Consider the following 27,863-nt stretch of genomic DNA (forward strand, 5'->3'; position numbering starts at 1 on the left):
GCGTCTTGCTTGTTGTAAACAACAAAATCTTACAAAGTTTCGCCCAGTTTTCTGATTTACCCGCTCTTTTTTTTCGGCTTATGTTTGCATATATTTTCAAAATCTATTGTTTCATTCAATAATTAATGATTGGAAGCCGAAAACTGTGTAAAAATGTCTTTTATTTACGCCACCGCGCGATCGGCTGAAAATGGCGAGTTTGCCGGATTCTATTCAAATCTTCCCGCTCTTGCGAAAATCTAAATTTTTCGTTCTCAATAATTATTTACTCCCTTTAAGCCATTATAAAGTTAGAGCCTTAATATAATTTAGGATTCCTTGTTTTCCACGATTACATGCTAATCCAAAAATGCACTGAAAATAATAAAATCTTGCACCAGCCGGCTATGAAGAATTTCTTTCCCAGCAGGGCAGTTTCATGTCCTGTTTTGTTTTGTTGTTGTAGTTTTAACTTGAAGGTAAAGCCATATAATAAATCCTTTATTGACCAAGCTTGTTCGGTCAAGATGGCTGGATATTGGCCTCGTTCTTTTTTTGCGTTTTTGTGGACCTCGACTTCGTCTCGGTCCATAAAAACGCAAAAAAAGAACTTGGCCAATATCCAGACATCTTGACCTCACGCTTGGTCAATAACGCATATATACAAAACCTTTCATTTGAACACGATAATATTTGATAGCTTGAAGGGTTGTGTATAAATAATTACTAAATGTAAAGTAACGAGTAAATATAAGAGAATATTAGGTACATAATATTTCAAATTATATTTTAAAACGTTTCGCCCTAACTCAGCACCAGAAATAATAAGTGAATAACTGGCCGTTGCGAGGTAATGTGAAACGTCATAAGATAAGATTTCAGATTTTACGGAGTTATTTGTTTCGCAAGTTGGAAGTGCGCGTACGAAGACAAGAATGCCCGCGAGTATAATAATTAGAGGAAAGTACGCTAGGCGTGCCAGCCTTTGGCCTGTGTGACAAGACAATGGCTGAACAGTAAGGAAACAGGGAACAGTAAAAGGACCCCAGATAGCAGAGTCCATTAGATAAGTGAGCCGAGACCTTAAAGAAAATACAGCCAAGTTTACTTGTATTGATTGGCAAATGAACACACTAGGGATATTTCTTGCGAACAGAGGTTTGAACTCCTCTTTGAAATCACATACACCTCATGTGTACATAAATGAAGCAGTGACCTTACTTTAACCTCCATGCTCCTCTCTCGTTTGTTTGTTTTACTTATGAAGTCCAAACACCTCGTAATCTGTCACAGTAAACTTTTTAGCGCCTGTCAAGAAGGTATTCTTCTGTCCTGGAGGACACTGGTAGGAGTAACCAAGCCCACTGTAGCTATCGGCATTTGTGTTTGCATTCTCTGATATATGTAGATCGTGTCCTCCGCCAAACGTTGGTCCGTACTTGTTTCTACGGTAGATGGCATTCTGTTCTCTCCCGGTAATGAGCGACAGCTTAGTCGGTCCCAGGCCACTCGGGTTGACCATGCTGAACAGGAAGGCCTGGCTGCATCTTATCCATTCTATCTGACCTGTTGAACATACCTTACATGAAGTATCCAGCAAGCTCCAATTGTTACTCTGCTTTTGACATAAGTTTTGTTGGGTTAAAATATACCAACTAAGCAGAAATTTTTTATTTGGCACAAATATTTCAATGGTTTCCTTCCGTGAAGCTGGAGTTGACACAAAATGAAGAGATTATCGAAAGATCTGATCATGTTTGAAAATATTAAGAAAATCAACCTCAAGAGCAAAATTTAGACATTTTATGTTTACAGGGTCTCTTTACACAGCTGTACAATAATTTAACAAATACCGCTCATTTGAGTTTCATTGCGTATCAACAGAAAAAATATAATCAAATATTTAAAATGTCGTTTTCTGTTTGCACAGATAATTTTAGGGGCTTTGAAAAAGAAATTTGGACAAACTAAAACTTTTTTGAATTAAATGTGATGATTACCAAAAGGTCGACGTAAAAGCAGCAATTTTGTAACAATCTTAATGAAGAGAACAAGACTTTAAAATTTGAAAGACATGTTTCGGCAACTACTGTGCCATCCTCAGTTTTACGGATGGAATTACATTGATGAACAATATATAGCGGAGAATTAGAATAACAATGGTATGATACAACAACTAATTACAAACAAAGATTGAGATTTACATGAAACAATTGTTGATTTAGGGAGGGTTTCTCCCAGTGAATATGCACTGCCGCCTTGATTTGTAATTGTGTCCGTGTTGTTGCTTGATCTTAGGAGCACTCGGATTTCTTTTTTCCGAGTATGCCTGTGTCACTTAATAGAATAATACATCATTCTTAAAACTTTTTTACTTGGAGTCGGATTCACGAAGACCTTCTCGGTTAAGTTGTATCCTAACTATAGTTTCTTTTCAAAAGCCGGTCAGTCCAACAATAGTCTATTTTTGAGCTGAAAAAAAAAACATTGGATACATCTTAACTTAAGAAGGCTTCGTGAATCTAGCGCCCTGTTCGGAAGTTTTAGCTCGATGTTCAAGTCGAAAAAAATTTTAGCGAACAAAATCTTGCCTGCCGAATTTCCGAGCTGATGTTTGCTTTCCAATATCCTGACTAGCTTATTTCACTTTGCAAACGCTATTTTTGCCTCTCCGAAAGTAAAATAATTTGTAACTTCCCAAGTTACGAACCTTTTAGGTGACATTTCAACAAAGAAAACAATGATTTTTTTATCACAGTTAAATCCTAAAATGTGGAGCAATTTAGATCGTTCGAACAAATGATTCAACTAAACAAACCGTTGTGCCTCTGTATTTATAACTTAGTCGATATTAATTCTTACTTGTCCAGGACTTTTCCGTAAAGCCTCCAAAAATATACTTTCCACTTTTCACAATTGTGACTGTGGGTCCTTTGTTGTCGCATTTCCAGTGAAAATTTTCACTGGCGAAGCCGTCTCGAGAAGCTTGGAACAGAAGACGCCATTCACCTTCCAGATCTGTAGGCAGCCAGTCTTTCAAACTTTGTTGATGCTCTTCACTGGTCAAAATTTCCGACTCTTCAAAAGATTTGGTAAGTTTACTGATTTCAGAAGAAGACTTTAATAAGTCGATAATCCCTTGAATTTGATAAAATTCAGCTTCTTCTTCGAGCTCCTTGAGAAATGTAGCACCCTCAGGTAAGGTAAGCTGCCCAGTGCGAAGATAGTTGAGTATAAAGCGGAAGTGAGTTCCGTCTCGGTCGATAAAGAACGAGCCGCCTTCAGATATTTTCGTGTCAAACTTCCCTGAAAACATTGCGGCTAACATGGAGTTGGGGTCTTTTCTCAGTGTCTGCACGCTTGTGACAAAGTGCCGGCCACCGACATTGAGTTTAACAGTCGAAGAGAAATGGACCTGATCGAGTTTCTTCGTCATGACGTCGATGTATTCCTGCTCCTGGCGAACTCTGGTGGCTTCTCGCTGCAAGATTTCACAGGCTTCTTTGATGTGATTTTCAGCGTCCGTCAATGCTTGGTTTCGTTGCCGACGTTCAACAGTTTGTTTTTTCATGCTTTCTTTCAACTAGAAACAAGCTGCTAATATCTTTCTCAAAACGGGTGAAATCTGCTAATGGCAAGGGATGGTCACGTGCTCTCCAGAAAGTGAAGTGAGCTGCTTTTTTTAGTTTTTGATGTTATTTTTGTTTTGTTTTATTTTGCTTTGTTTCGTTTTTTCTACTTTTATATTTCAAGTTTGCAATGCACGGCGTGCATGCGATGTTCTCTTTTGAAACAATTCTGTCCATTCTTATTCCGGCTCAGGAATACTGAACAGAATGCACAGAATACAAGTTCCTAAAACAAAAAGCCATCATTCGTTTATTAACATTTAACCGCGAACAGCATTCCAAAACAAAGCAATTCCTGCTATTCTGCTTTAACTGTATTCCGTGTATTCAGCTCCAATACTATTCTGTTCATACTGTAAACAGTATAGGTTCCCGAAGGAGCATGAATACCGTCTCTTCTGTGTATTCCTTATCCGGAGTAGTCGGTTAATCACTGGCAATCACCGCATAACACTCCCTGATATATAGAGTCATGTCTTGCACCGAACGCTGGTCCGTAGGTGACGTTTCTGCAGTAGATGGCATGCGCTAAAGGAGGAAAATTCAGGTATCCCACAATGCCTCGCTTCCAACTATATTATCAACTCGATGTTGATACGCGATCTCGCATTTGCGATGGAGCTTCTCGGAGTGAACGCTGATCTGCCCTCTCCGTTGCCATTGCTTTACGTGAATTGCTTAGATTTAGACAGTCAGAGTTATGTCAATTCGTCAAACTTAGCCTGTTGTCGGTTTCTAACAGTCATGGGACACGTTAGTTTTCCAAAAGACTTACGAGAGCGGCTTCTTTGTTTGTTTGTGCGATCAGAAACTGTCAAACATTGAACGGCCGCTTACCATGCACTCGACTCTTCTTCGACTTCTTCCATGCATTTACCGTTTGCTTGAATATCGACTTAAAAGGAAGCATTTATGTCACGAATAGAACTGAACAGAATCGTGCTTAATGTTCATTTCGACCGGGAAAACGAGTGATCGTTCAAAAGCAGTTACTATAAAAGCATTATGCAGTTGTTTACATGTTTGGCGCCAATTTAGGCAAACTTCAACGAACACAAATTCCTTCAAAACATGGGGACTTAAGGGGACCTTGAATAAAATTCAAAGGAGATACTATTCGAGCAACAACAGGCAAGATTTCACGCTAATGTACCCAGGATTGAACTCGCTAGGGTCAAATTTGGGTCAAGCATTTGAGAGCCGCGAACGAACAAAGCGAGTCGATCATGCATACCACTCCAAACAATTGTATGTTTTTCTTTATTCTTAGGCAAATTAGCTGCGAAATTGTAGTGCAAGCTTGAACTTAATTGCCAAAGCAATACACAAAACGATTTAACTTACATTCTCAGATCCTGAATAAAGAAAAATAGCCACTTGAAATTCAGTCGATTTCGGACTGCGCGCTCGCCTTCGCATCGATACTTGACACCTTCTAGTCGATAATTTTTCGCGGAGACTCATGGGATACCTGATTTCTCCTCCTTTGCATGCGCTTAGTGCCCAGGGATAACTGGCAGTTTATTTGGTCCCAGGCTACTCGGGTTGACCACGCTGAGCAGGAACACCTGGCTGTATGTTACGTAGCCGCCCCCTTTTGTTGAGGATACAGTCACGTGAAATACTCTGAAAGCTCTCTTTTTTACAAAATTTTTCACTCGAACATTTTCTGATTAGTAACCTTTTTTTTCCTTTTATTTTAAGTTTCTGTTGGACTTCGAGACACAACTACCCATTGCAACCTTAATGGTATATTATGGCTGGTTACTTGCGTCTAGAAACCCAGCAGATACGACGAGAAAAACAGTTCTAGATTTCTCCAGAAAGCTCCGATTTAAATAAGAGTAAAAAAAATGAACTTATAATCCTTGGAATCGTTTTTACTTAAGTCAAAAAGGACACGACAAAAATCAGGCCTTGTAAAGGAGTTCAGGTGGAGCGTTAGCCTTCGTCAGAGCGATTCGTTCTTACGAAGTGCAAATGCTCGAATCGAAACGTCAGCACTAGATTCTTTTTACGGTGGCCAATTTACCTTTAGCTTTCAACTCTGTTGATAAACCAAACATTGGATATAACTAAATGACTGAAGGGTGTAAGTTTTCCGTTGACTCTTGCCAAATCATGAAGCATTCTGTGTAAAATACAACGGCATTTTTTAATATCAAAAGTTATTTCAAATACATGTATGATAAACAAGACAAATAAAACGCAAATTTAACAGTTTACTGCTACTTTTTACTTTTACGTCCAACTAAGACAACCACCAACATTGGAATTATTTCTGGAATATTCACTGTTCTGTGACCAATCAGAAACGAGAACAAGCCACTAGAAGAACCCACACAAATTATTACCACGCAGCCGGTGCTTTATTTACACTCTAGTGTTCCAGGTTTACTAGTTGCAACACGACTAGAAGTCTACCAGACTTTTTACAGGCATTAATTTCCATTGGTAAACAACCATTCCCTTGTAATACAAAACTAACAATAGCTGGATTGGATACCTCCCAATTCACCCTACTGAAAAAGATGGTGACTGGTACCTTCACCCTTAATTCTTAGCGTAGGAAAAACCGAAAAAACGTTCACAAAAACGTCAAATCTAGCATACACATTTTTTTTAGTACAGGGACGAATTTCGCAACAAAAAAACCTATGGCTTTCTATGTGCCTGTTGTCTGTGTTAGATTCACAAGGTATTGTGGTAAAATGTACAGCAGCCCTTTTTTTCCGTAAACGAACACGTTTCGGATCCGAAAACTCTTTCGTGTAACCAATGATCACTATACCAGAAATTCTATTTTTACTAATTTTGAAAACTAAAACGTTGATATATTTTGCAAGATTAGACAACAAATCGGGATAGTGTATATAGAAAACGGATCTGCAAAATACGGCTTCTCGGGCCCGAGAAACGAACACCTGGGGCCCGTTTCTCGAAACTCCCGGTAACTTACCGGGCCCGATAAGTATATTTTTAAATGTTTTTTCACCGATTACACAGTGATTACAGACATGGTACTTGGCCAATGTTTTCATAGAATTGTAAGATTTAAAAATTTAGTATTCAAAGCTAGCAAAAATCGACTTCTGCTAAAAAACTTTTATCGCCAAAAACACTTATCGGGCCCTGGTAAGTTACCAGGTCTTTCGAGAAACGGGCCCCTGGACACGGACTGTAGAAGTTATCCCTCATAGGAGCAAAGTAGCCCTAAACAAAAGAAAAGAGTAGACAAACATTAAACAGTAAACAAGCCTATTGAGGTAATACAGAACAGGTTAAATGCGAAAACGCATATTAAGAGGGGATAGAAATAAAATATAAATGATCGCTAAAACCAAAAGCCTGCAACTGTCATTGGCTGAATTGCTCAATAGACACATACCATTCCCATATTTGAGGGTGCTGTGCGGCTGAAGGGGTATAATGGAAACTCTGGGATTCGTACCTTTTTTCCACTGGAAATAGGACCTGAGGCAAAACGTGGGCTGGTAATGGGACCACCATCACCACCCCTGCCCCCTAATAAAAGCAAAATTTATAACATTCTTTTATTAGTTTTTAACGGCGACCCTAAAAGAGAGGGAGGAACGGTGGAATGGCGAAAAATCATCCCAAATCCTAAAACATGGAACGGGGGAATGGCGGAAAATCACCTCAAATCCTAAAAAAGGAGCGGCAAAAAATCACCCCCAAATAAACTATAACCCTAACCCTAACCCTTTTAGGATTTGCCGATGTTTTTCCGCCATTCCGCCGCTCCACCATTCCGGCTTTTAGGGTCGCCCGTTTTTAAGGCTCTCAATGGTACCTTGTTGATTAGGGAATATGCCTCATTATAAAACATCATGTCGTACGCTCAGGTCATCGCCTCAAAGACTTTTAATTTTGGCCGTCCCAAGTGCTCATCTAAAGTCGTATGGTGACCGTGCCCTTGAGGTAGCTGCCCCAAAACTGTGGAACACTCTACCTTAAGATTCAAGAAACAGTTTGAAAACTCATCTTGGCCTTTATGAAACGATTTTTGCATAAAAAAGCCTGTTTTTAGATAATTTAGTTTTTAATTTAATATTCCTTCTTTTTTCATTATTCATTGTAAAGCGCCACGAGCAATGATTGATTTGGCGCTATATTAGTATACTGATTGTTATTGTTAATGTCTGCCTTCCTGCATCCTGAGTAGAGTAATGAATAATTAAAGCGGTGACGTTATTTTTACCTGCATTCTCCTCTCTCGTCTGTTTGTTGTCACTTGTGCAGTCCAAACACCTCGTAATCTGTCACAGTAAAATTGTTACCACCTGTGAAGAACGTGTCCTGCTGTCCTGGAGGACACTGGTAGGAGTTACCGAGATAACTGCAACTAATGATATTTGTGTTTGCATTCCCTGATATACATAGTTCCAAGTCTCCACCAAACACTGGTCCGTAAGTGTTATCGCAGTAGATGCCATTCTGTTCCTTCCCAGGGATAAGCGGCAGTTTAGTTGGTCCCAGGCCACTCGGGTTGACTATGCTGAACAGGAACGCCTGGCTGCATCTTACCCAGATTTGGCCCTGACCTGTTGAGCACACAACACATAAAATATTCATAGATCTCTTGCTATCACGCTCCTTTTGACATACGTTTTGTCAGGTTAAAATGTACTTAGTAAATGGAACATTTTTGCTAGACGTACTTCCAATAGATTCACTCTCCCTCCCTTGACGTTAGAGCGTGACTGAACCAAAATGAAAATAAAAAAGTCTTTGTTATTTTTAATACTTATTTATTGTTTTATTCTTTATTGTTAATACTTGCAGCCCTGACTGGCTTCGCATTTGCCAACTAAACAATGACGGTTTTTAGAAACATTTTAGACTGTTTGCAGTTCCCCTTTTCTCTTAAGATCCGTCGAGCGCGAGCTTCTGAAAGAGGCTTTGAACGAGAAGCCTGGTCCCTATCTTCCTCGTCCCAATTTCTCGCTGCGTGTTACCACTACACAAACTTCGAGAAAGAAACAGACTGCAAGCGGTCTTGGAACATTTGAATTTAGCCGGATATTTCCCATGAAATATTTCGCAAGGTTTAGTCAAACAAGTGTCCTCAGACACTTCAAAGGAATTCCTGAAAAACGCTGGACACGTGGATACACCCAGTTAGGCCAAAGAACCCGACAACATGGAGGATTTTAACGCTCTTTTTGGGCGCAAAAATCGCAGCCAGCTTCGCGCACATAAACCAGTTTACAATGAAAGTCTCACCCGGGGTTGAAATTTGGCCACTCGAGTCCCAAACAAAAGGTTTTGAACCTAATAAAGGATCACTTGTATTGATCAAAGAAGTACCAACGTTTCTGAGATTATCAAGAGATTAATCCGTTTAAACAAATTAACCAAATCGACTTTTAAGATTTGAACTATTCATTTTTGCAGCGTATTTTCACCCAGCCGTGCAATAATCGAGTAAATGTTAGTTTCTGAAGAGACTGTGGTGCTGCGTCGGTGGGGAGTGAAAATGAATATTTAGTTTCATCAACCAAGTTGATACGAAAATTGGCCACCGAGAATGAATTCATGAGCTGACGTTTCGAGCGTTAGCCGTTCGTCAGAGCGAACAACTAACGCTGGAAACGTCCTCTAATTTGTTATCTATGAACTCAGTTGATAAAATCAAATGCTCATTTGCATAAGCGATTGTATAGGCCAACACGCTTTATAACTTAGTCAATATTCTTACTTGTCCAGGGCGTCTCGGTGAAGCCTCCAAAAATGTATCCTCCACTTTTCACAACTGTGACTGTGGGTCCTTTGTTGTCGCATTTCGAATGAAAGGTTTGACTTCCAAAGTCGTCCCGAGAAGCTCGGAACAGAAGACGCCATTCACCTTCCAGATCTGTAGGCAGCCAGCCTTTCAAACTTTGTTGATGTTCTACACTGGTCAAAATCTCCGACTCTTCAAATGGCTTGGCGGGCTGAACAGGAGGCTTTAACTCGTCCAGTATTCCTTGAATTTGATAAAATTCAGCTTCTTTGCGAAGTTCTCTTAAAAATGTTGCCCCTTCCGGTAAAATCAATTCACCATCACGAAGATAGTTGAGTATAAAGCGGAAGTGCTTTCCGTCTCGGTCGATAAAGAACGAGCCGTCTTCAGATGGTTTCGTGTCAAACTTCCCTGAAAACATGGCGGCTAACATAGAGTTGGGATCTTTTCTCAGCGTCTGTAAGCTTGTCATAAAGTACTGGCCACCGACATTGAGTTTAACAGTGGAAGAAAAATGGACCTGATCGAGTTTCTTCGACATGGCGTCGATGGATTCTTGCTCCTGGCGAATTCTCGCGGCTTCTCGTTCGAAGATCTCGCACGCTTGTCTAAAATGATTTTCAGCGTCTGCAAACCCTTGGTGGCACTGTTGATTTCCAGGATTTGCTCTTCTATACTTTCCTTTAGCTCAGTATAAACGACGAGAAATCGAGAGACATGTGGCTTTTTGAAAGCATATGAGGTCCGATGATATGCCTCTAACCTGGTCACGTGCTCATCAGAAAGTAAAACTGCAACCGAGCGTAAACTGAATGTTTTCATTATCGTGCATTGTGTCTAATGAAATTTAGATGTTAAATATTTATTGTTTTGGTTTCTACTTCGTGACTTCATGACTTGAAACATATCGACAACCGCTTAATTTTAACGTACTGATTACTAACGTTTTTTCTCCATCTCTCACCTTCGCACGCGTACTGTTCACTTTGTAAGGATAACTACTGACGGGTTTTATTCAGGTGCCTAAATGTTTAAAAAAAAAGAGAGAATCGAATGTAATTAAAACGTAACAGTGGTTTACACAGTCGGGGCCGAACTTAGACCAAATACTTCCCAACCCATGACAAAAATACATGACTACACAAGGTAAGTGAGCAAACATCTATCCTATTTCATTTTTGAAGAACCCATGTTACAAACAATCAACTATTTTAATAAGCGTGTCTCTCCCCTGTAATTTTTGCAGTGATTGATGCGAGTTTACAGGAGTAGCCATACGTGCAAATTAACCAGCAGAATCAATCTGGTTTAGCGCAAAGTTTTCTGGAAGATGTTTGACAAACCGGTAAATGAAAACTCCTCAGTATGTTACGCCCTGAAAAAGGAACTTTAAATTTTTCTATATATATGGGCTTACTACATAAATTCATTTGAGTTTTTAAGAGCCAGCTTCGCGTTATGAATCAATTTTTAACGCAGAAGTAAACCTATGGATTGAATAGCCAAGAATAAAAGATTTTTACATTTGTGATCAAGTTTGGTGCAAAACAGGACTAAACGTACCTTTCAAGGCCCTTTCAAAGATTATCAATTGCACGATGTTATTAATGCAGAGTTTCTATTATTGTGGATGGAGGGACTGGTTGTGTATCTTTAGCCACAATGTCATAGGGATCATTTTCATCATCTTCCATATTCTCCTAGTGAAAAGTTGTGCTGCCTGCTCTCTCCTTCCAGGCTCTTCTGTCATCTGTTGCTAATGCTGTCTCCGCCCACATTCTGAGCCCTCTCTCCTTAAGCTCCTTTTCCACTGTCCTTCTCCATGTCTCCTGCAGATGAACTCGTTTCCTTTTTCCTTCTCGTGCCCAAGTGACATACGGGATACCGAATGACATGAAGATAAGGCAAATCACACCTCGTTAATATTTCACACGTACAGCGTGAATCTGTGAGTCTTGAATCCGCCGAGCTCCATTTTCCGTAGTGACGAGAAACAAGGAATAATCCAGAGCATGCCTGCATGTCCCGTATGTTTACAAACGTCAATCACTTCTTAGTCTGCGTAGCAGGCGTAATCGGGGAGGAGTAGAGGAGGGGGAGCGAGAAAAAAGGAGGGAAGAATGGGGGGACTAGGGAGTCCTCCCATTCTTTCCTCATTATTTCTCCCTTCCCCTCCCCCTCCTCAATTACGTCCGTCTCAAAATAAGAAACACAGCTAACCTATCCGACGGGTATTATTTTTGTGCCGTACATCCTCACCCTATTTGAAGTATCCCTATTCTATGTACACCTGTTAGAGGTCCGTTCTTTGAGCTTCGTATGAAAATCGGAGGTTTCATTGAGTTTAAAAGTGTTCTTGCCTTTACCAATTACGGTAGTTATTTGTTTCCATTTTTTAACACACTGAAAACAGAAAGAAGCGCTCTGTCAAATTATCCAGACCCATTGCTTCAATAAACGCCTATAATTGATGTCACCAAAAAATATCTCCCCGAGTGAATATTTTTTATTAATCCATTTAGTTTTGGCCCACACCAAAATGGAGGCCGTTTAAGGTTTTGAACCACAAACTCGATAAATGGTGTTTTCACAACTTCTAGCAAGAACTGGAACTGGAACTGGAATCTCGATGTTCCAGTTTCCTTTAACTTGACACTCATTGAGGAAGGATTTCAAGTGTATCACCCTTCACAGCACTCGTAACATTGCACTTCATAATTTTATAAAATAAAATAACCAAAGACATTTGCACGCTCTTTGTTTAAAGTAGAAATACCTTCCCTGGTAGAGATGCGCGTGAGATGATGTATTATGACAATGATGCGTAAATAGTTGGGGCGAGACGAAGAATCAAGGAAAAGGGAGGTGTATGTGGCTAGATTCAACCCGGGGGAGGGGGGGGTGGTACTCCCCTATATAGGTATCTGCGGCGCCAAAGGATATGGTTTTTGAGCCCTCTTGGTCTAAAATAGGGTATCGATTTTAACTATTTTGGTTTGAGAGTCTGAAAACGGGTATGGATTTTACAGAAATGGGTATGAATTCTAGGAACCAGGTCTGAAAATGGGTAGGAATTTTACAGGGCTCCGGATCTGAAAAAGGATACCGGAAAATTACACATTTAAGATTGAAATAGGGTCATTGGAGAACCAGACAGCACATCCCCACCAAACAATTCCGAGGAGTACCCCCCCCCCCCCCAAAAATAAAACCCGGGGATTTTAGCCGAATTCCATACACAGATACACATGTCAACACTGGTGGACTCAGTAGATACGAAATGTTTTAAATTATTTCCGTGGTGCGCGCTCTTGGTAAACCTATACTGATTAGTAAGACGTAACCATTTCTAAGACTACTAATTTGTTCTAAGAAGCAAACAATCTGGGCAACTGCGAAAATGAATCATGGGCCAGATTCACGAAGTCCTCTCAAGTTAAATATTACGCCAATGAATAAGTCTCTGAAAAATCCCAGAGACAATAAACCATTTCTGAATTGCTTCATCCTCCCTTGCTTTGAACCTCATTTATATGTAAGCGAGGTTAAGTGCAAAGTCTTTGTTATGAATAAAAGTTTTCATTCATATGCAACCAAAACTAATTTTCATATGTAACGTTTTGCACTTAGCCTCGCTTTCATAGTCAGGTTCACAGTAACTAGGAAATGGCCTATTCTAGATCTCGAAAACACATTTATATAAAAAGCTTATTCGACGCTGTGCGCAAAAGGATGAAGTTAAATTCCCTAATTAAGCGTTTTTCACCGAAAACCTGGAAGGTAACCGATCCGCAAAGCTCGTACGCTGTTACGACGAAACTGGAGTCGTCATTTTAGACATGCCTACAGCGCACGTGGATCCAAGACTGAACAAACCATCTTTAGAATACTACATTGATTAATGAATAATTCAATCACTCTCAAACTTTATTTATTATAAATGATAAGAAGTAGAAGCAAAAAACCCGTCCGTGGGGTCGTATGATAAGTCCGGCTAAAATTAAAATACACATATAAATAAAGCAAAGTAGCATTGGACAAAACATAGAGAATTAGAACAAAAAATATTTACAATCGTATTAAAACGAAATTCCTTCTCAATAACCTGTTTGTTTGTGGCAAAAGTACATTCAAGTTTAAATTCCTTAATGCCGGACAATTGAAAGCTTCTTGTGTGAACAAAAGGTGACTACAGCTCCCCCATTGAACACTTATAGGAACTCAGTTTGATGATATTGTAGGACATATAAGAAACTGCAAAGAAAGCGAAAGTGGCACGTTTAAATCTCTGTTAAGTCACGAAGGAAATATTCTGGATAAAAAAATCCGCCACTTACAAAAACTTTACAACACTGAAATATTCTTGCAATGTACTTACACATTTGCTGTTCATAAAAATCACTTCCCTTAAACTACAAAACTGACGGCTACAACTGAATAACTGAGTATTTTTTAGTGAAACAATCGCTGAAAAACATAATTTTTTAGGTTACAAAGCACACCATTTATTTTCTTACATTTTACGTTTTGTATTTGAAGACTTTATAAACTCCTCTTGCAAATTGTACAAACAGCTTGGAAACAGTGGAAACGTCAAAAGACTGCAAAACTGACTCAAACGTGACGTTCACCTGTTAACGAAACAAATAAAACAAGTGATAATTTCCTCATTCTTGACATCAGATTAAAGGGGAAGTATCACGCAAATTTGCTATCACTTCAAAACCCAAAAATGTTTGTCTGCCAGAAGAAACAAAGAAATAATTGTCAAGTTTGTTTTAAATTATCAACCCAGTGCAATAAAACTGTCGATTAGTGCCTTTTGGCCAGAGACAGAGTAGGTCGGTATAGATTAAAACTTGAAAAACGTTAGACTAATGTTTTTCAAGTTCTCGAAATTTTTGTTTCTAAAATGCGCTAGAACAGATCTCGAGTCGTCATTCTATAATTATTTGGCAGCTGATTGAATTAAATATTTAAATCCCAAACTTACATCAACTGACAGAAGTCGCTCCCTGATGAAAAATAATAGCAACTAAAAATAATCAGACAATAACTGTTAATTTCTATAGCGCGTTGTCCATGCCAAAATGATCACATTTGATTTAATTAAAAATTCAACTTTTTATTAAAAGAACAAAAACGACTACTACAAGGACAATTGAAAAACACTAACGAAATAGGTAAAATAAATTAAATTATTGTAAAAATGCGCACAAGTTTAGTTATAAAATATAATACTCTCTATAAACCTCAATAAGTTTATTTCTGGAAATCCCTTCTTTAACATTATACAAGACTGTGTACAAGGGAAGCGACAATATTTTCCCTCCCCTCCCCTATACCCTGTCCAGTCATTATTATTTCATGTATGTATCAATAAAGTTGTGACGTTATTTTTACCTGCATTCTTCTCTCTCGTCTGTTTGTTGTCACTTGTGCAGTCCAAACACCTCGTAATCTGTGACAATAAAACTTTCACCACCTGTGAAGAACGTGTTCTGCTGTTCTGGAGGACGCTGGTAGGTGATACCGAGTTTACTGCGACTATTGGTAGTTGTGTTTGCATTCCCTGATATCCATAGGTCCGGTCCTCCACCAAACATTGGTCCCCAACCGAAATTGTAGTAGATGTCATTTGGTCCCCTCTCAGGGAGAAGCGGTAGTTTAATTGGTCCCAGGCCGTGCGGGTTGACCATGCTGAACAGGAACGCCTCATAGCATCTTAAGTATGCACCCTGATCTGTTGAGCACACAAAAAATAAAACATTCACAGAACTCTTGCTACCACGCTCCTTTTTACATAAGTTTTGTCAGGTTAAAATGTGCTTAATAAATGGAACATTTTTGCTAGACGTAATTCCAATGGATTCACTCTCCCTCCCTTGACGTTAGAGCCTGACTGAACCAAAGTGCAAAAAAAAATTATTAATCTTTATCATTGTTATTTATTTTTTATTCTTTATTGTTAATACTTACAAGCCTGGCTGACCTCGCATTTGCCAACTAAACAGTCACGGTTATCATAAACATTTTAGACTGTTTGCAGTTCCCCTTTTCTCTTAAGATCCGTTGAGGGTTAATGAATCCGTCGAGCGCGAGCTTCTGAATGGGGCTTTGAACGAGAAGTCTGGTCCCGATCTTCCTCGTCCCAATTTTTTTCTGCGTGTTACCACTATACACACTTCGAGAAAGACTACAGACTGCAAGCAGTCTAGAGACATTTGCATTTAGCCGGATATTTTCAATGAAATATTTTGCAAGGTTTAGTCAAACAAGTAACCTCAGACAGTTCAAAAGAAATTCTGAAAAATGCTGGACACGTGGATACACCCAGTTAGGCCGAGGGGCCCGACAACTTAGAGGATTTAATGCTCTTTTGGGGCGCTAAAATCTCAGCCAAAATGGAGAAAGTCTCACCCGGGGTTGAAATTTGACCACTCGATTTTCAACAAAAAAGGTTTTGAACCTAATAAAGGATCACTTGTTTTAGAGAAAAGCTCTAACGAAGCATTTCAGGCCCTATGGGTTGAAATTTATCAAACAAATGCGGCAAACATAATCGTGGAGTGCTATATCGTCAGCATAATTCACCTGAGCAATTTCTAAAGTATTTTGAGGAAACCGCCGAAAACCTTATTGCTACTGGCAAGCCTGTCTTTGTCATGACTGACGCTAATATTAATCTTCTCCACTTTAATTCCTGCAATTATGCACAAGATTTTCTTCTAACTCTCCAGAGCCTTAATTTAGCTCCTTGTATAGATAAACCAACTCGCGTGCAGAGAAATTCTTTCTCATTAATCGACAATATATTTACAACAAAGTTAACGAAAATATCATTAGCGGCAACATAATCTCTGATATTAGTGACCATTTCTCGCAATTTTGTATAACGAGCTCGCTTGTAGTCAAGGGCATACCCGACAGACCTCTTTTGCGCGATTTTTCTAACTTTTCTGAAGAAAATTTTATACACGACTTATCGCGTATTGATTGGCTTGATATAGTCTCCCGTAACGAAACTAGTATCGATAAAGCTTTCTCTTCTTTCTACAATAAATTAAATAAATTGATCAATAAACACGCTCCATTAAAACCAATCTCTGGGCGGAAGATTAAATCTTTTTCAAAACCTTGTATAACACTCGCTCAGCATCTTCTGGTAACTACTATATTAATTATTCTAGGCTCAATCATCATAAAAACTCTTTTTCCATCGTTGGAGCTAAAATTTGGAACAGCATTCCCGAAAGCTATCGAAGACTACCAAAGCACATATTCAAAAAGAAAATTCAAGCATTACTATTTGTAACTTTATAAACGCTGGACAGTTATGCTGACATTAACACTCTTATTTCTGAAATAAAAAAGTCATCTTAATTAAAATTCAATCATAAATCATAATATTTTTCTTCACTTATTATTACTTTTTACTCTTTTGACAAATAATGTATTCAAAACTCACTTTTTTAACGCCTTCAATTAGTAATTCGTTTATGTATGTCCTTAACACCGCCTACCTAGTTAGCTCGCTATTTGCAGGCGGTGTTCATTTGTAAGTAACTTTTGGAAAACTTCGTAAACTTGAACTTGAACTTGAACTTAACTTGTATTGATCAAAGAAGTACCAACATTTGGGAGATTATCAAGAGATTAATCCGTTTAAGCAAATTAACCAAATCGACTTTTAAGAGATGAACTGTTAACTAATTTTTGCAGCGTATTTTCACCCAGCCGTGCAATAATCGAGCAAATGTTAGTTTCTGAAGAGATGGTGGTGCTTCGTCGGTGGGGAGTGAAAATGAATATTTAGTTTTATCAACCGAATTGATACGGTAATTGTTCACCGAGAATTGATTCAAAAGATCACGTTTCGAGCGTTAGGCGTTCGTCAGAGCGAACAGCTAACGCTCGAAACGTCCTCTGATTTCTGATCTGTGAATTCAGTTGATAAAATCAAATACTCATTTGCATAATCCATTGTATAGGCCAGCACGCTTTATAACTTAGTCAATATTCTTACTTGTCCAGGACTTCTCGGTGAAGCCTCCGAAGATGTTGGCTCCACTTTTCACGACTGTGATTGTGGGTCCTTTGTTGTCGCATTTCGAGTGAAAGGTTTGACCCGCGAAGCCGTCTCGAGAAGCTCGGAACAGAAGACACCATTCACCTTCTAGACCTGTAGGCAGCCAACCTTTCAAACTTTGTTGATGATATTCATTTGTTAAAATCATCGACTCTACAAGTGGCTTGGTTGGTTTACGAGGAAGAGCAGGAGGTTTCAATTCGTCCAGTATTCCTTGTATCTGATAAAATTCAGCTTCTTTGCGAAGTTCTCTGAAAAATGTTGCCCCTTCCGGTAAAATCAATTCACCATCACGAAGATAGTTGAGTATAAAGCGGAAGTGAGTTCCGTCTCGGTCGATAAAAAACGAGCCGTCTTCAGATGGTTTGGTGTCAAACTTCCCTGAAAACATGGCGGCTAACATGGAGTTGGGGTCTTTTCTCAGCGTTTGAACGCTTGTGACAAAGTGCTGGCCACCGACATTGAGTTTAACAGTCGAAGAAAAATGGACCTGATCGAGCTTCTTCGACATGGCGTCGATGGATTCCTGCTCCTGGCGAACTCTGCTGGCTTCTCTCTTTAAGATCTCACAGGCTTCTTTGATGTGATTTTCAGCGTCTGTCAAGGCTTGATCGGGTTGCTGAGGTTCAATATTTTGATTGCTCATACTTTTTTAAACCGAGAGCGAGACAATTAAGCGTATTTCTCCAAGACAAGTAGATCGAGTCTGTTTAAATGCCGCAGATATGGTCACGTGTTCATCAGAAGTGAAACTGCAGCTAACAATCGGGACAACACCATTGTGAACCAATGAACCGGAGTATTTTAATATGCACAAACCTAGTAATAACTTGGAAACAATTAGCACATCGTACACATTTCAAATGGAATTATTAACTTTTTTCGCTTGATCTGCTTTGCGGTTGCAAAGTTTGGTTATCAGTTTTTCGCACTATCAATTGATCTGTTCTGTCATCTATTAATTATAACATATTCAAGAGTAGGTTATAAGAAATGCAGTTCGACTAAATGAAGTTTAATTGCTCTCCAATTTTTGGTCAAATTAAACTCACTGTGAAAAAGTGTGGTGTCTTTTTCCATTGTGAGTTTGAGAGAATTTATTTATTAAAGGGAAATTAAACTTTTTTTAGTCGAACTACATTTATGCTGTAGCCTCCTATAGCCCATGGTTATATCTTCGTTACCGTTACACCACAGGGAGTCCACAAAAGTTGTGAAAAAGAAATAAATTAATAAATTATTGACTTACGTTGTTCGTTTCTTGAGGTTTTCTATAGTGCTCATTTGATAAAATTTACGCGACAGCACTAATGTCGTGTACTGAGTTGTGCGCGAGCTGATCTGCATCTGAGCTCTACTGACTTTACTATATAAATATTGACAAGGGAGGCAACTTTTTCGCGAAACAACTTGAACACACTCAGCAAAATAGCTTTGAACGTTCGACTTGTTCACCTCTTGGCAACCAAATTCATATCAAACGAAAGCTGGATAGTTTTGGAACACACTTACCTGTCAGAATCCCAAGAAGAAACAATTTTAAGCCAGCATTTTAGCTCCCTTTTCGAAGTTTTGCTCGGTGAGTTTTTCGCAACAGCTGGGGCTAGTTAACTTGGCGCAGACGTCACAGATTTACGCGCCATCTGGAGCGAAATGTCGCCTCTCCCTACCTCGCAAAGATGTTTTTGCGCGACAGCCATGGACAGTCACCGCTCCCTGTTTGGTCACAAATTGCGCGAGGCCGGAAATAAATTTCAGCCGACTTGTCGTGCAAACCTAAATTTTGTAAATAAAACCAAAGTCGAATTTCAGTTTGCGCAATTTGTGACTAAACAGGGAGCGGTGACTGTCCATGGCTGTCGCGCAAAAACATCTTTGCGAGGTAGGGAGAGGCGACATTTCGCTCCAGATGGCGCGTAAATCTGTGACGTCTGCGCCAAGGTAACTGGCCGCAGCTGTTGCGAAAAACTTCACCGAGCAAACCGCGAAAAGGGAGCTAAAATGCTGGCTCAAAATTGTTTCTTCTTGGGATTCTGACAGGTAAGTGTGTTCCAAAATTATCCAGCTTTCGTCTGATACGAATTTGGTTGCAAATAGGCGAACAAGTCGAACGTTCAAAGCTATTTCGCTGAGTGTGTTCAAATTGTTTCGCGAAAAAGTTGCCTCCCTTGTCAATATTTATATAGTTAAGTCAGCAGAGCTCAGATGCAGATCAGCTCGCGCACAGCTCAGTACACGACATTAGTGCTGTCGCGTAAATTTTATGCAAATGAGCACTATAGAAAACCTCAAGAAACGAACAACGTAAGTCAATAATTTATTAATTTATTTCTTTTTCACAACTTTTGTGGACTCCCTGTGGTTACACACGGAATAACGAAAGCGTTTTACCTCTCAGGATACGGACATCTACTTAGCTGTTTTCATGTAATTTTATGCAGCCACCCTAAAACGTAGGATTGTTTCATTAAGTAGAGTTTCATCCCATCCAACCCCTCCTCTTTGTCCCCCTCCCCACCCCTAACCTTTCCCTGAACATTACAATCTTGTTCCCCGTGTCTTTTTCTTTTTTTTTTTAATTTAAGTGGACGAGAAATGGGAGAAGATCATATGGGAACGAAGACATTGCGAGAATATAGTGATTTATAAATAAACCGAACTTATTGCAGGGCAAAGGGCAATTTTAGGACAACGGCAAGGGGAAATTTTATTTGGGCCAATATTTCAACTAGTATCATTAATTTATAAATGTCACCCCTCATAGCGTTTTTATTTATTTATTTTTTAAAGCTAACAATTAAATCTGCTGAGGTAGATGTGGATACCTGTTTACCAAAACCGAAGGTGAACAATTGCTTTGGTACTCTGGGTACCCCTGTTAGTTATTATATTAATCCGGTGTATAGCCCGCTTCAATTATTCCGCTTTGTCGCCGATTAACTGGCAAAAAAGCGACCTAAGTGAAATTCGAAGTTTGAGTCCGTCAGTCAGCGCCCGACAAAATACTATCCATGCGGATTTTTGAGCTGGGCAACTTATTGGATGAATCGTCCAATTTCTGTTCAACTGATCACATGGGGTGAACGTTGGAAAGTGTCTCCTCGGCTCTTATCTCTTAAGGAAACAAGCTCATTCCTGTATAGCTACTATTTTGTACTATAGTTAATAATCCAGCGCGATTGTGTAACACTAGAATCAAATGTCAGGGAATTGGAAAACGTTTTTTCAGCGTTTGGACGTTTTTGAAGCACGTAGTTTTGACAAGCGAAACAAAGCTGTGCGTTACAGTGTGATCAATCTGCTCTGATCGACGCATAACCAAAAAGTGGGAAACACGCGCGAAATTGGTAGCCACAAACGGACAATAACCAATGTTTGTTTTGATAAAAATGAACATGCAGTTGGATAACTTTTTCTTTCCAGCGTTTGGACGTTTGTGATGTAACGAATTTAGGCCACCAACATTGATTTTTATAAATGAAGAAAAACGCATCTGATCGTGTTGATTCGACATTGGACCAAAAGATTCCTCCCCCCCGGGGCGGTCGAACTAGTGACTTCTGTCTGCACCTCGTTATGTTTCCACACGCTTCCGAGGTCCGACATCCAGCTTGATCCTGCCGCTGATGTTCAGGATTTCGCTCGATCGTGCTTCAGTCTTTTGTACTTTCAAGTGCACACGATCATTTCAAAACAAATATGTGAGCTCTGTTCGAATTTAAAGCCATTCACCTTTCAAAGTAAAGTGTATAACTTGTCCTTTGTGTTGTTACTCGGCTGATTTACTGACATTTTTGACAGTTTATTTGAGACTGAATGACATTCGATGGAACGTGGCTGAAGTGCCAGTATCTGGGCGTTGCTGCAGATAAGTCTGCTTGAATTTACGCATATCCTAACAATGGAAGAGGCGGGCGAAATGGGTAGAACAAACGGACGATAAACGAATGCTTGTTTTGATAATAAAGTTGGTAAGTAAGTAGTTAAGTACGTATGTACGCACGTAAGTAAGTAATAGATTATTTGAAATTCCAGGGATTAGCTGTATCATAAAACAGTTGTTCCACTTAATTTTCTTCCCTTGCAAGTATTCACATCAAACATGGCTCGCGCCACACATTTGCTAAGGGCGTGAACAACTTCATTGTGTGAAATCATTGCTAAAAAAAAAGGCAACTTTCACATAGAAAACGAAAATTTTCAGTGCGTTACGTTCTTTTTGGTAACTTTTTTTAACGAGGCCCGAGTGTAAATAAAGGATAACAAGCGCAGCAAATATCATCGACGAATAGTTCAACCAGATGACGTCCACGCGAACTCCTATTGTCTTGTTTGCACGTGCGCTGATAAAACTCCCAGCCCGCGTAGCTGGCAGGATATTAGACGAAGGCAAAGTTAAGGCAGAACTGCCAGGAGAATACAGGAAAGGTATTTTCTCGCCGCTTACACCGCCGAAACTTTATATTCGCCCACGGACAAAGCCACCAGCTACGCAAGCTAGCTTTCTTTAAAAGTTCTTTTCTATTAAATCGTTAAAGTGCCAGGTCTCCCATAGAAACTACTAGCACACTCGCGCTCTGGGAATTCACTGACCCCAACATAGATACATGTGTACACTCCTTGGTCACGTGACGAACACATCAAAAGCGAAAACAAAACTTTGAGATATTACATCAGAAAGACCCACAGAGGGCGAAAATTTTCAATTTTGATATTCCAGGGAAGACGGAACTGCAGAATAGGACAGAACGGAGCAGAACAGAACAGAATATTATTATCTAAGTTGGAAATGGGTGGCATAACAGCTAGGGACAGCGTATCGCTGGTTCGAGAGTTACCTAACGGGTCGAAAGCAATTTGTGGTATGTAAGGGTTTAGAGTCAGACACTATGGGCCTTAATTCCGGTGTACCCCAAGGCTCGGTTCTAGGACCATCTCTTTTTTCTATCCATTGTGATGGCTTGCAAACATTTGTAGAACAATCCATTGTGCGCTTTACGCTGATGATACTGAAATACAGGGGAGCAACGTTAGTGCAACTGTCGCTGCAGCCAGAGTGAATTACGACCTGAAAAACATTGATCAATGGTTTTTCGAAAATCAATGATACCGCACCCAGGAAAGTCTGAGACGATGAAGATCGGGTCACTTTCTGCATTGAGATCGTCAGAGAACATCGACATCTGCCTCAATAATTGCAAACTTAATGAGGTAGATGTTGTAAAGTACCTTGGAGTCTATATTGATAGTGCAGTGACATGGAGCAACCAGCTTTCCTCCATATATATGTGTTACGGTTTACCCCAAGCTTCGTTTGTTAAATAGGCTATCTTATTTTCTACCTAAAGATGTTCTCTTGAAAGTTTATAAGCAAATTATACTGCCAATTCTGGATAATGGCTCAATTGTTTGGCTTGATTGTTAGAGTCAAGCTCTGCGCACTATACTCAAAGCAGATGGAAAATGTGTTCAGAACGGATGCGCGAAAGGTGTAGCAGTACTCTCGCAAAAGAATCGCAGGAGATTCCTACCGAGTTTTCAATTGATCTTCAAGATTGTACATAATTTTAACTGTCCCGAGCATTTTATCTCATATCTTCCCACCAGGCATAGTTTACATTCAAGATCCTTAAGGGACGAGCATCTTTTAAATCTTCTTCACACGAAATCCGCTATGGGTCAAAACACTTTTCAATATCCCGCTGCCAAGGACTGGAACCTTCTACCGAAATGGCTAAGATCAAGAGAGAACTTAAACACATTTAAGTCCAATATTTATACTTTCCGGCTTGAAGTCGACAAAAGGGACCATCAGTGTTCGGTGGCTGGCTTCACTGGCTGACTCAACTGCATATTTCATTTCATTATCATTATTATCATTATGTAATTTTTTTAGTTTTTTATGTGTATTTTCTTAAGTTCAGAGTCTATCATGTTTTTATATATATATTTATATGTAATAATAATTGGCTGCACATGAATTTATACCAACAATACTTACTGTATAGCTGATTCATTTTTGCAAGGTAAATAAAGTTTTTACTTTACTTACTTTACTTTACAGGGGTTACAATTGTGGGAGGCAAATTTGTCCGCGGCTATCAGCACTCGCAGGAAGTTGAGGGAGATCAATGGGGTAAGTGTCCTTGAAGTGAAACTTAACCCTTTAAATACCAGGTGCGTGGTATTTTTTTCAATGACTTTTTGGCAATAAATAGTCTGAGCCACTTAATTTCTCCATAAATGGAGATGAAATAAAAAATATCTGCGGTCTTAAGAAACTGTGGGCTCAGGCTAAATTGTCACGTGATGCAAGTGACGGTTGTTGTTTGTTTCGAGCGAGTGCACGAGCACGAATCTGGTAAAATCATTGCTTTATAAGTGTTTTTCGAGCCATTTTCCTCTGCAGAAACCCCCATTCTGGCATCATTAAGCTGGAATGTGGGTAGAGGCAATCCTCTGAAAGAAGACAGAGGTGAGAGGTGATTTCATGCTGACTGAGTCGCCAAACATGCTGTGTAGCAGACATGGAGGCCTACAAGTGAAGTTGCCTCTCTGGCAGTTTTGTGGATGGATTCCAGGACCTGCCAAGGCAATTTGGGCGAGTTTGGAGTAGTAAAATATTCAATGGATTCGAAATTCTGCTGGTGGTACTGGGTGGCTCGACACTTATATCTACGCTCGCGCTATGGCTGAATTACCCAGAATTCTCTTCGGGCGAAAACGAGGCAACGTGAGATACGCAAGACTGGGTCTGATAAAATGGCTGAAGTATAGCCCTCGGAAAGCAGATACCAAGGTCTGACCTTGAGGTTTGCTGTAAATATAGACTTTTCATTTTTGAACAAATTATTTGGATTAAAAGTTGACGATAAATAAGTGTAATTTTTGATGTTATTATTTGGCCGAACAATTGGCATTTAGGACTTTGTTGCCAAACAAACGGTGGTATGCAGCGAAAATCGGGAGGCGTAGTCGGTTTGCTGGGTTTGATGATGGAAATATACATCAGCTGGTGTCATTCACACATTATCATGACGTTGTAGCTTAAGTTAAACAAGGAGCAATTCATAGAAGCAAGAACGGTGTTTTCGTCACATATATGTGTTGTTGGGATGAAAAGGGTTAAACAGAGGTGCCAGTTCCTCGCGCTACTTAATAATACTCTTTTTCTATTCATGGAATCATTCACGAAAAGCCTCCATCCTCTGGACATTTCCAAAGACGCTAAATTATAGAATGTGCAGTGAAAATCTCACTGACTTGCTGGAAACTTGGGCACGGTTACTGATAAAACATCTTTAGATAAGTGGGACTTTTTTGCAAGTCTATTCACTGTATTTCCATGGCTTTTATTGAATCATTTGATGGAAAGCAGTTTACTGAGAACGAGGAATACAAAAAGAGTGCAAAAAGGTCCTTTGGAATGAAAACATTGATTGCTGAAAATTTCCACTTATCTTAAGATACTTCATATAACCGGGCCCTGGACGGCAACAGTTCTGCGGCATGGCTCGTACACTGTTAAGGCGAAAAGAACTCGGCAAACCATCTGGGAAATGTGAATGAAAAAATAAACGATGTTACCCTGAAAAATAAATTATTCAAACATTCTCAAACATTATTTATAAACGATAAGAAGTAAAAGCTACAAACCCGGTCGTGGGGTCGTATAAAGAGGTCGACGGAGTAAAAAATTAAATTCAGTATACACGAAAAAAGCAAAGTAGTATTGAACAAAATATTTAGAATAAGAACAAAAAAAAAGGTTTACAATCGTAGTAAAACGCAATTCGTTCTACTTATTGTTTGTGGCGATAGTAAATTTAAGTTTAAATTCCTAAATGCTTGACAATTGAAAGCCTCTGGTGTGAACAAACGGTGACTACAACTCCTCCATTGAACACTTATAGGAATACAGTTTGATGATATTGTAGGACATATGAGAAACTGCAAAGAAGGCGAAAGTGGCTCATTTGGATCTCTGTTAGGTCCGGAAGGAAACATTCTGGATAAAATCCACCGTATCCAAAAACTTTACAACACTAAAATGTTCTTAAAATGTACTTCAATGTATTTTCTGTTCAGAAACATCACTTCCCTTGAACTACAAAACTGACGACCTTATCTCAATAACTGAGTATATTTGAAACAATCGATGCAAAACATAATTTTTTTTAGGTTACAAAGCTCACCATTTAATTCCTTATACATTCTACGTTTTGTATTTGAAGACTTTATGAACTCCTCTTGGTAAATTGTACAAACAGCTTGGAAACAGTGGAAACGTCAAAAGACTGCAAAACTGACTCAGACGTGACGTTCACCTGTTAAGGAAACAAACATAACACCCCATAACACGTGATCAAACTTATTCCACCATTCTGGACATGAGATTGAACAAGAAAACGTGTTTAAGGTTATTGTATACCTTCAGAGGTGTCTCGCGTCCAAGCGATGTGGCGGCGATGTAGCGCGCCCAGTTTAAACTGTAGATACCTAAACCCATATATCAAATTAAAGCTTGTAGAGCTGACTATCAAACTTGTTTAGCACTGTTTTCTCAAATCAATTTTTTTACTTGAAGGAGACACTTTAAAGAGCTCAAACTCAAAGGGAATTTGTTCGTTTGGCTTCAAATTTGGACAGTAGCTAGTTTAACATATAAACAACAAAAACATGTCTACGAATTTTTTCTTTCGAAATATTTTTTCTCCGAGAGCGATTTTTGTACGATCACTCTGTAACTTTTCACTGCGTTTGAACATGGCAAAACGCAGACACGTTTTTTTAGCGCTTTGGGTCCGGAAACTGAGGAGCAACTGATTAAATTAGCAAAAAATAAAATTCGCTTTAACGTATAGCTTTCAAAAGGTGAAACGGACGCTCACATTTAGAGGTCATGAAAAATTCGAAAATTTACTTTATTTCAAAATTCTTGGTATAGTTTGATAACCGGCTCTATAAGCTTTAATTTGATATAAGGGTTCAGGTATCTACAGTTTAAACCGGTGGCGCTACATCGCTTGGACGCGAGACACCTCTTAAGGTATGGGGTAACCTTAACTGGGGGATGGAAATAACGGAAGGCAGTGATAACTCTCAGATATAAAAAGAAGCATACATTCACCGACTGCAGTTAAACCTGAAACCCAAGCCTGCAAGAATCGTATTATCTCAAACATTAACATGTGCGGTTTGCTGTTCTATTTAAGTGAACCATCAAATCCCAAACTTACATTAACTGACAAAAGTCGTTTACTGATGCAAAATAATAGCAACTAAAAATAATCAGATTATATCTGTTAATTTCTCTCGCGCTTTGCCCATGTGAAAATAATCAAATTTGATTTAATTAGATATTACACTTCTAATTAAAACAATAAAAATGACTACTACAAGGACAATTAAAAACACCAACTAAATACTTAAAAAATCAATATATTGCAAACTAAAGATGGACAAAAATGACGACAGGATAAATTTAATTAAAAACTGTAAAACTAAACATCAGTTTGTTATAATCAGTAAATATAAAACTCTTCTGGAAATACCTTCTTTGACATTATACATGGCCAAAACAAGACTTTGTACAAATTACAGAAAGCGACACTACTTTCTCTCTCCTCTCCTATTTCCTAACCAGCCATTACCGTTTCATGTATGTATCATTAAAGCAGTGACGTTATTTTTTAAAGGCAAGTGAAAATAAACGATAAAGCGACCATGTTTCGGAGCCGTCATGACGCCAGTATCAAGTTCAAAGTGATAAAAGTAAATAACACGTCACGTCACGTAACGTCACGTTGTTCGGTTTTATCGTTTATTTTCACTTGCCTTTGTATATCTAAACCTTTACTTATAAGGACGTCATTTTAACCTCCATTCCCCTCTCTCGTCTGTTTGTTGTCACTTGTGCAGTCCAAACACCTCGTAATCTGTAACAGTAAAAGTGGCACCACCTGTGAAAAACGTGTTCTGCTGGCCTGGAGGACACTGGTAGGAGTAACCGAGATTACTGAGACTACTGGTATCTGTGTTTGCTTTCCCTGATATAAGTAGGTCCAACCCTCCGCCAAACGTTGGTCCGCAATCGTAATCGCAGCAGATGCCATTCTGTTCATTCCCAGGGATGAGTGGCAGTTTAGTTGGTCCCAAGCCGTGCGGGTTGACCATGCTGAACAGGAACGCCTGACTGCATCTTACGTATCCACCCTGACCTGTAGAGCACACAACCCATAAAATATTTACAGAACTCTTGCTATTACGCTCCTTTTGACATAAGTTTTATCAGGTTAAAATGTACTTGGTAAATGGAACATTTTTGTTAGACGTATTTCCAATGGATTCACTCTCCCTCCCTTGACGTTAGAGCTTGACTAAACCAAATTGCAAAAAAACAAATCTTTGTTATTTTTAA

The 27,863-nt window shown here is 39.2% G+C and overlaps 7 protein-coding genes and 1 pseudogene across 13 annotated transcripts in view; all 8 read right to left on the bottom strand.

The window, feature by feature from the left end:
• Positions 1 to 1,161: 1,161 nt before the first annotated feature.
• On the bottom strand, positions 1,162 to 4,132 carry LOC146487810 (uncharacterized). The gene is made up of 2 exons (XM_085127519.1): positions 2,842 to 4,132; positions 1,162 to 1,545 (listed from the first exon to the last, which is right to left on the bottom strand). The coding sequence occupies exons 1-2, from the start codon at positions 3,548 to 3,550 to the stop codon at positions 1,235 to 1,237; spliced, it is 1,020 nt and encodes a 339-aa protein (XP_084983645.1). The 5' UTR covers positions 3,551 to 4,132; the 3' UTR covers positions 1,162 to 1,234.
• A 2,348-nt stretch (positions 4,133 to 6,480) lies between these two features.
• Positions 6,481 to 10,314, bottom strand: LOC146487811 (uncharacterized). Of its 2 annotated transcripts, XR_014868092.1 has the most exons (4): positions 9,331 to 10,314; positions 7,831 to 8,173; positions 6,775 to 6,821; positions 6,481 to 6,531 (listed from the first exon to the last, which is right to left on the bottom strand). XR_014868092.1 is itself a non-coding variant. In XM_085127662.1 (3 exons), the coding sequence occupies exons 1-2, from the start codon at positions 9,893 to 9,895 to the stop codon at positions 7,860 to 7,862; spliced, it is 879 nt and encodes a 292-aa protein (XP_084983788.1). In that variant the 5' UTR covers positions 9,896 to 10,313; the 3' UTR covers positions 6,544 to 6,821; positions 7,831 to 7,859. The 2 variants fall into 2 exon arrangements, 1 of the variants encoding a protein (XP_084983788.1); XM_085127662.1 differs by lacking the exon at positions 6,481 to 6,531 and having other exon boundaries at positions 6,544 to 6,821; positions 9,331 to 10,313.
• A 3,540-nt stretch (positions 10,315 to 13,854) lies between these two features.
• Positions 13,855 to 18,203, bottom strand: LOC146487812 (uncharacterized). 2 transcript variants are annotated; one of them, XM_085127500.1, is made up of 3 exons: positions 17,381 to 18,203; positions 14,758 to 15,097; positions 13,855 to 13,985 (listed from the first exon to the last, which is right to left on the bottom strand). In XM_085127500.1, the coding sequence occupies exons 1-2, from the start codon at positions 18,087 to 18,089 to the stop codon at positions 14,787 to 14,789; spliced, it is 1,020 nt and encodes a 339-aa protein (XP_084983626.1). In that variant the 5' UTR covers positions 18,090 to 18,203; the 3' UTR covers positions 13,855 to 13,985; positions 14,758 to 14,786. The 2 variants fall into 2 exon arrangements, with proteins under 2 accessions (XP_084983626.1, XP_084983632.1); XM_085127506.1 differs by having other exon boundaries at positions 13,856 to 13,955.
• The window catches only part of LOC146487813 (BTB/POZ domain-containing adapter for CUL3-mediated RhoA degradation protein 3-like), a 97,442-nt gene continuing 83,492 nt past the window's right edge, over positions 13,914 to 27,863 (bottom strand). The window contains exon 3 of one of the 2 annotated variants that reach the window (XM_085127626.1): positions 13,914 to 13,985. The gene's annotated coding sequence lies outside the window, so the exon portion shown is untranslated. Of the gene's footprint in view, positions 13,986 to 25,652; positions 25,771 to 27,863 lie in introns of those variants that run through there. The other variant, XM_085127635.1, reaches the window with a different exon arrangement.
• Positions 25,653 to 27,863, bottom strand: part of LOC146487814 (potassium channel regulatory protein-like) — a 117,210-nt gene continuing 114,999 nt past the window's right edge. The window contains exon 3 of one of the 2 annotated variants that reach the window (XM_085127491.1): positions 25,653 to 25,740. The gene's annotated coding sequence lies outside the window, so the exon portion shown is untranslated. Of the gene's footprint in view, positions 25,771 to 27,863 lie in introns of both variants that reach the window. The other variant, XM_085127467.1, reaches the window with a different exon arrangement.
• Positions 25,653 to 27,863, bottom strand: part of LOC146487815 (uncharacterized) — a 78,115-nt gene continuing 75,904 nt past the window's right edge. The window contains exon 3 of the mRNA XM_085127529.1: positions 25,653 to 25,770. The gene's annotated coding sequence lies outside the window, so the exon portion shown is untranslated. The remainder of the gene's footprint in view (positions 25,771 to 27,863) is intronic.
• Positions 25,653 to 27,863, bottom strand: part of LOC146487817 (uncharacterized) — a 54,163-nt gene continuing 51,952 nt past the window's right edge. Inside the window, exon 3 of one of the 2 annotated variants that reach the window (XM_085127576.1) lies at positions 25,653 to 25,740. The gene's annotated coding sequence lies outside the window, so the exon portion shown is untranslated. Of the gene's footprint in view, positions 25,771 to 27,863 lie in introns of both variants that reach the window. The other variant, XM_085127557.1, reaches the window with a different exon arrangement.
• LOC146487816 (uncharacterized) overlaps positions 25,653 to 27,863 on the bottom strand; it is a 4,615-nt pseudogene continuing 2,404 nt past the window's right edge. The window contains exons 2-3 of the transcript XR_014868075.1: positions 27,324 to 27,663; positions 25,653 to 25,770 (exon numbers count right to left, since the gene is read on the bottom strand). The product of XR_014868075.1 is annotated as an uncharacterized LOC146487816 (transcript). The remainder of the gene's footprint in view (positions 25,771 to 27,323; positions 27,664 to 27,863) is intronic.

This window comes from Pavona decussata, unplaced genomic scaffold (genome assembly GCF_977016875.1).
Source record: "Pavona decussata unplaced genomic scaffold, jaPavDecu1.1 SCAFFOLD_13, whole genome shotgun sequence".
Taxonomy (NCBI): domain Eukaryota; kingdom Metazoa; phylum Cnidaria; class Anthozoa; order Scleractinia; family Agariciidae; genus Pavona; species Pavona decussata.

Bases quoted from the DNA above. Each gene is read 5' to 3' on its own strand.
- LOC146487810 (XM_085127519.1), bottom strand. From the start codon at position 3,550: ATGAAAAAACAAACTGTTGAACGTCGGCAACGAAACCAAGCATTGACG. The intron at 1,546-2,841 runs GTAAGAATTAAT...TATGTTCAACAG, and splicing joins TACGGAAAAGTCCTGGACAA to GTCAGATAGAATGGATAAGA.
- LOC146487811 (XM_085127662.1), bottom strand. From the start codon at position 9,895: ATGTCGAAGAAACTCGATCAGGTCCATTTTTCTTCCACTGTTAAACTC. The intron at 8,174-9,330 runs GTAAGAATATTG...TGTGCTCAACAG, and splicing joins CACCGAGACGCCCTGGACAA to GTCAGGGCCAAATCTGGGTA.
- LOC146487812 (XM_085127500.1), bottom strand. From the start codon at position 18,089: ATGAGCAATCAAAATATTGAACCTCAGCAACCCGATCAAGCCTTGACA. The intron at 15,098-17,380 runs GTAAGAATATTG...TGTGCTCAACAG, and splicing joins CACCGAGAAGTCCTGGACAA to ATCAGGGTGCATACTTAAGA.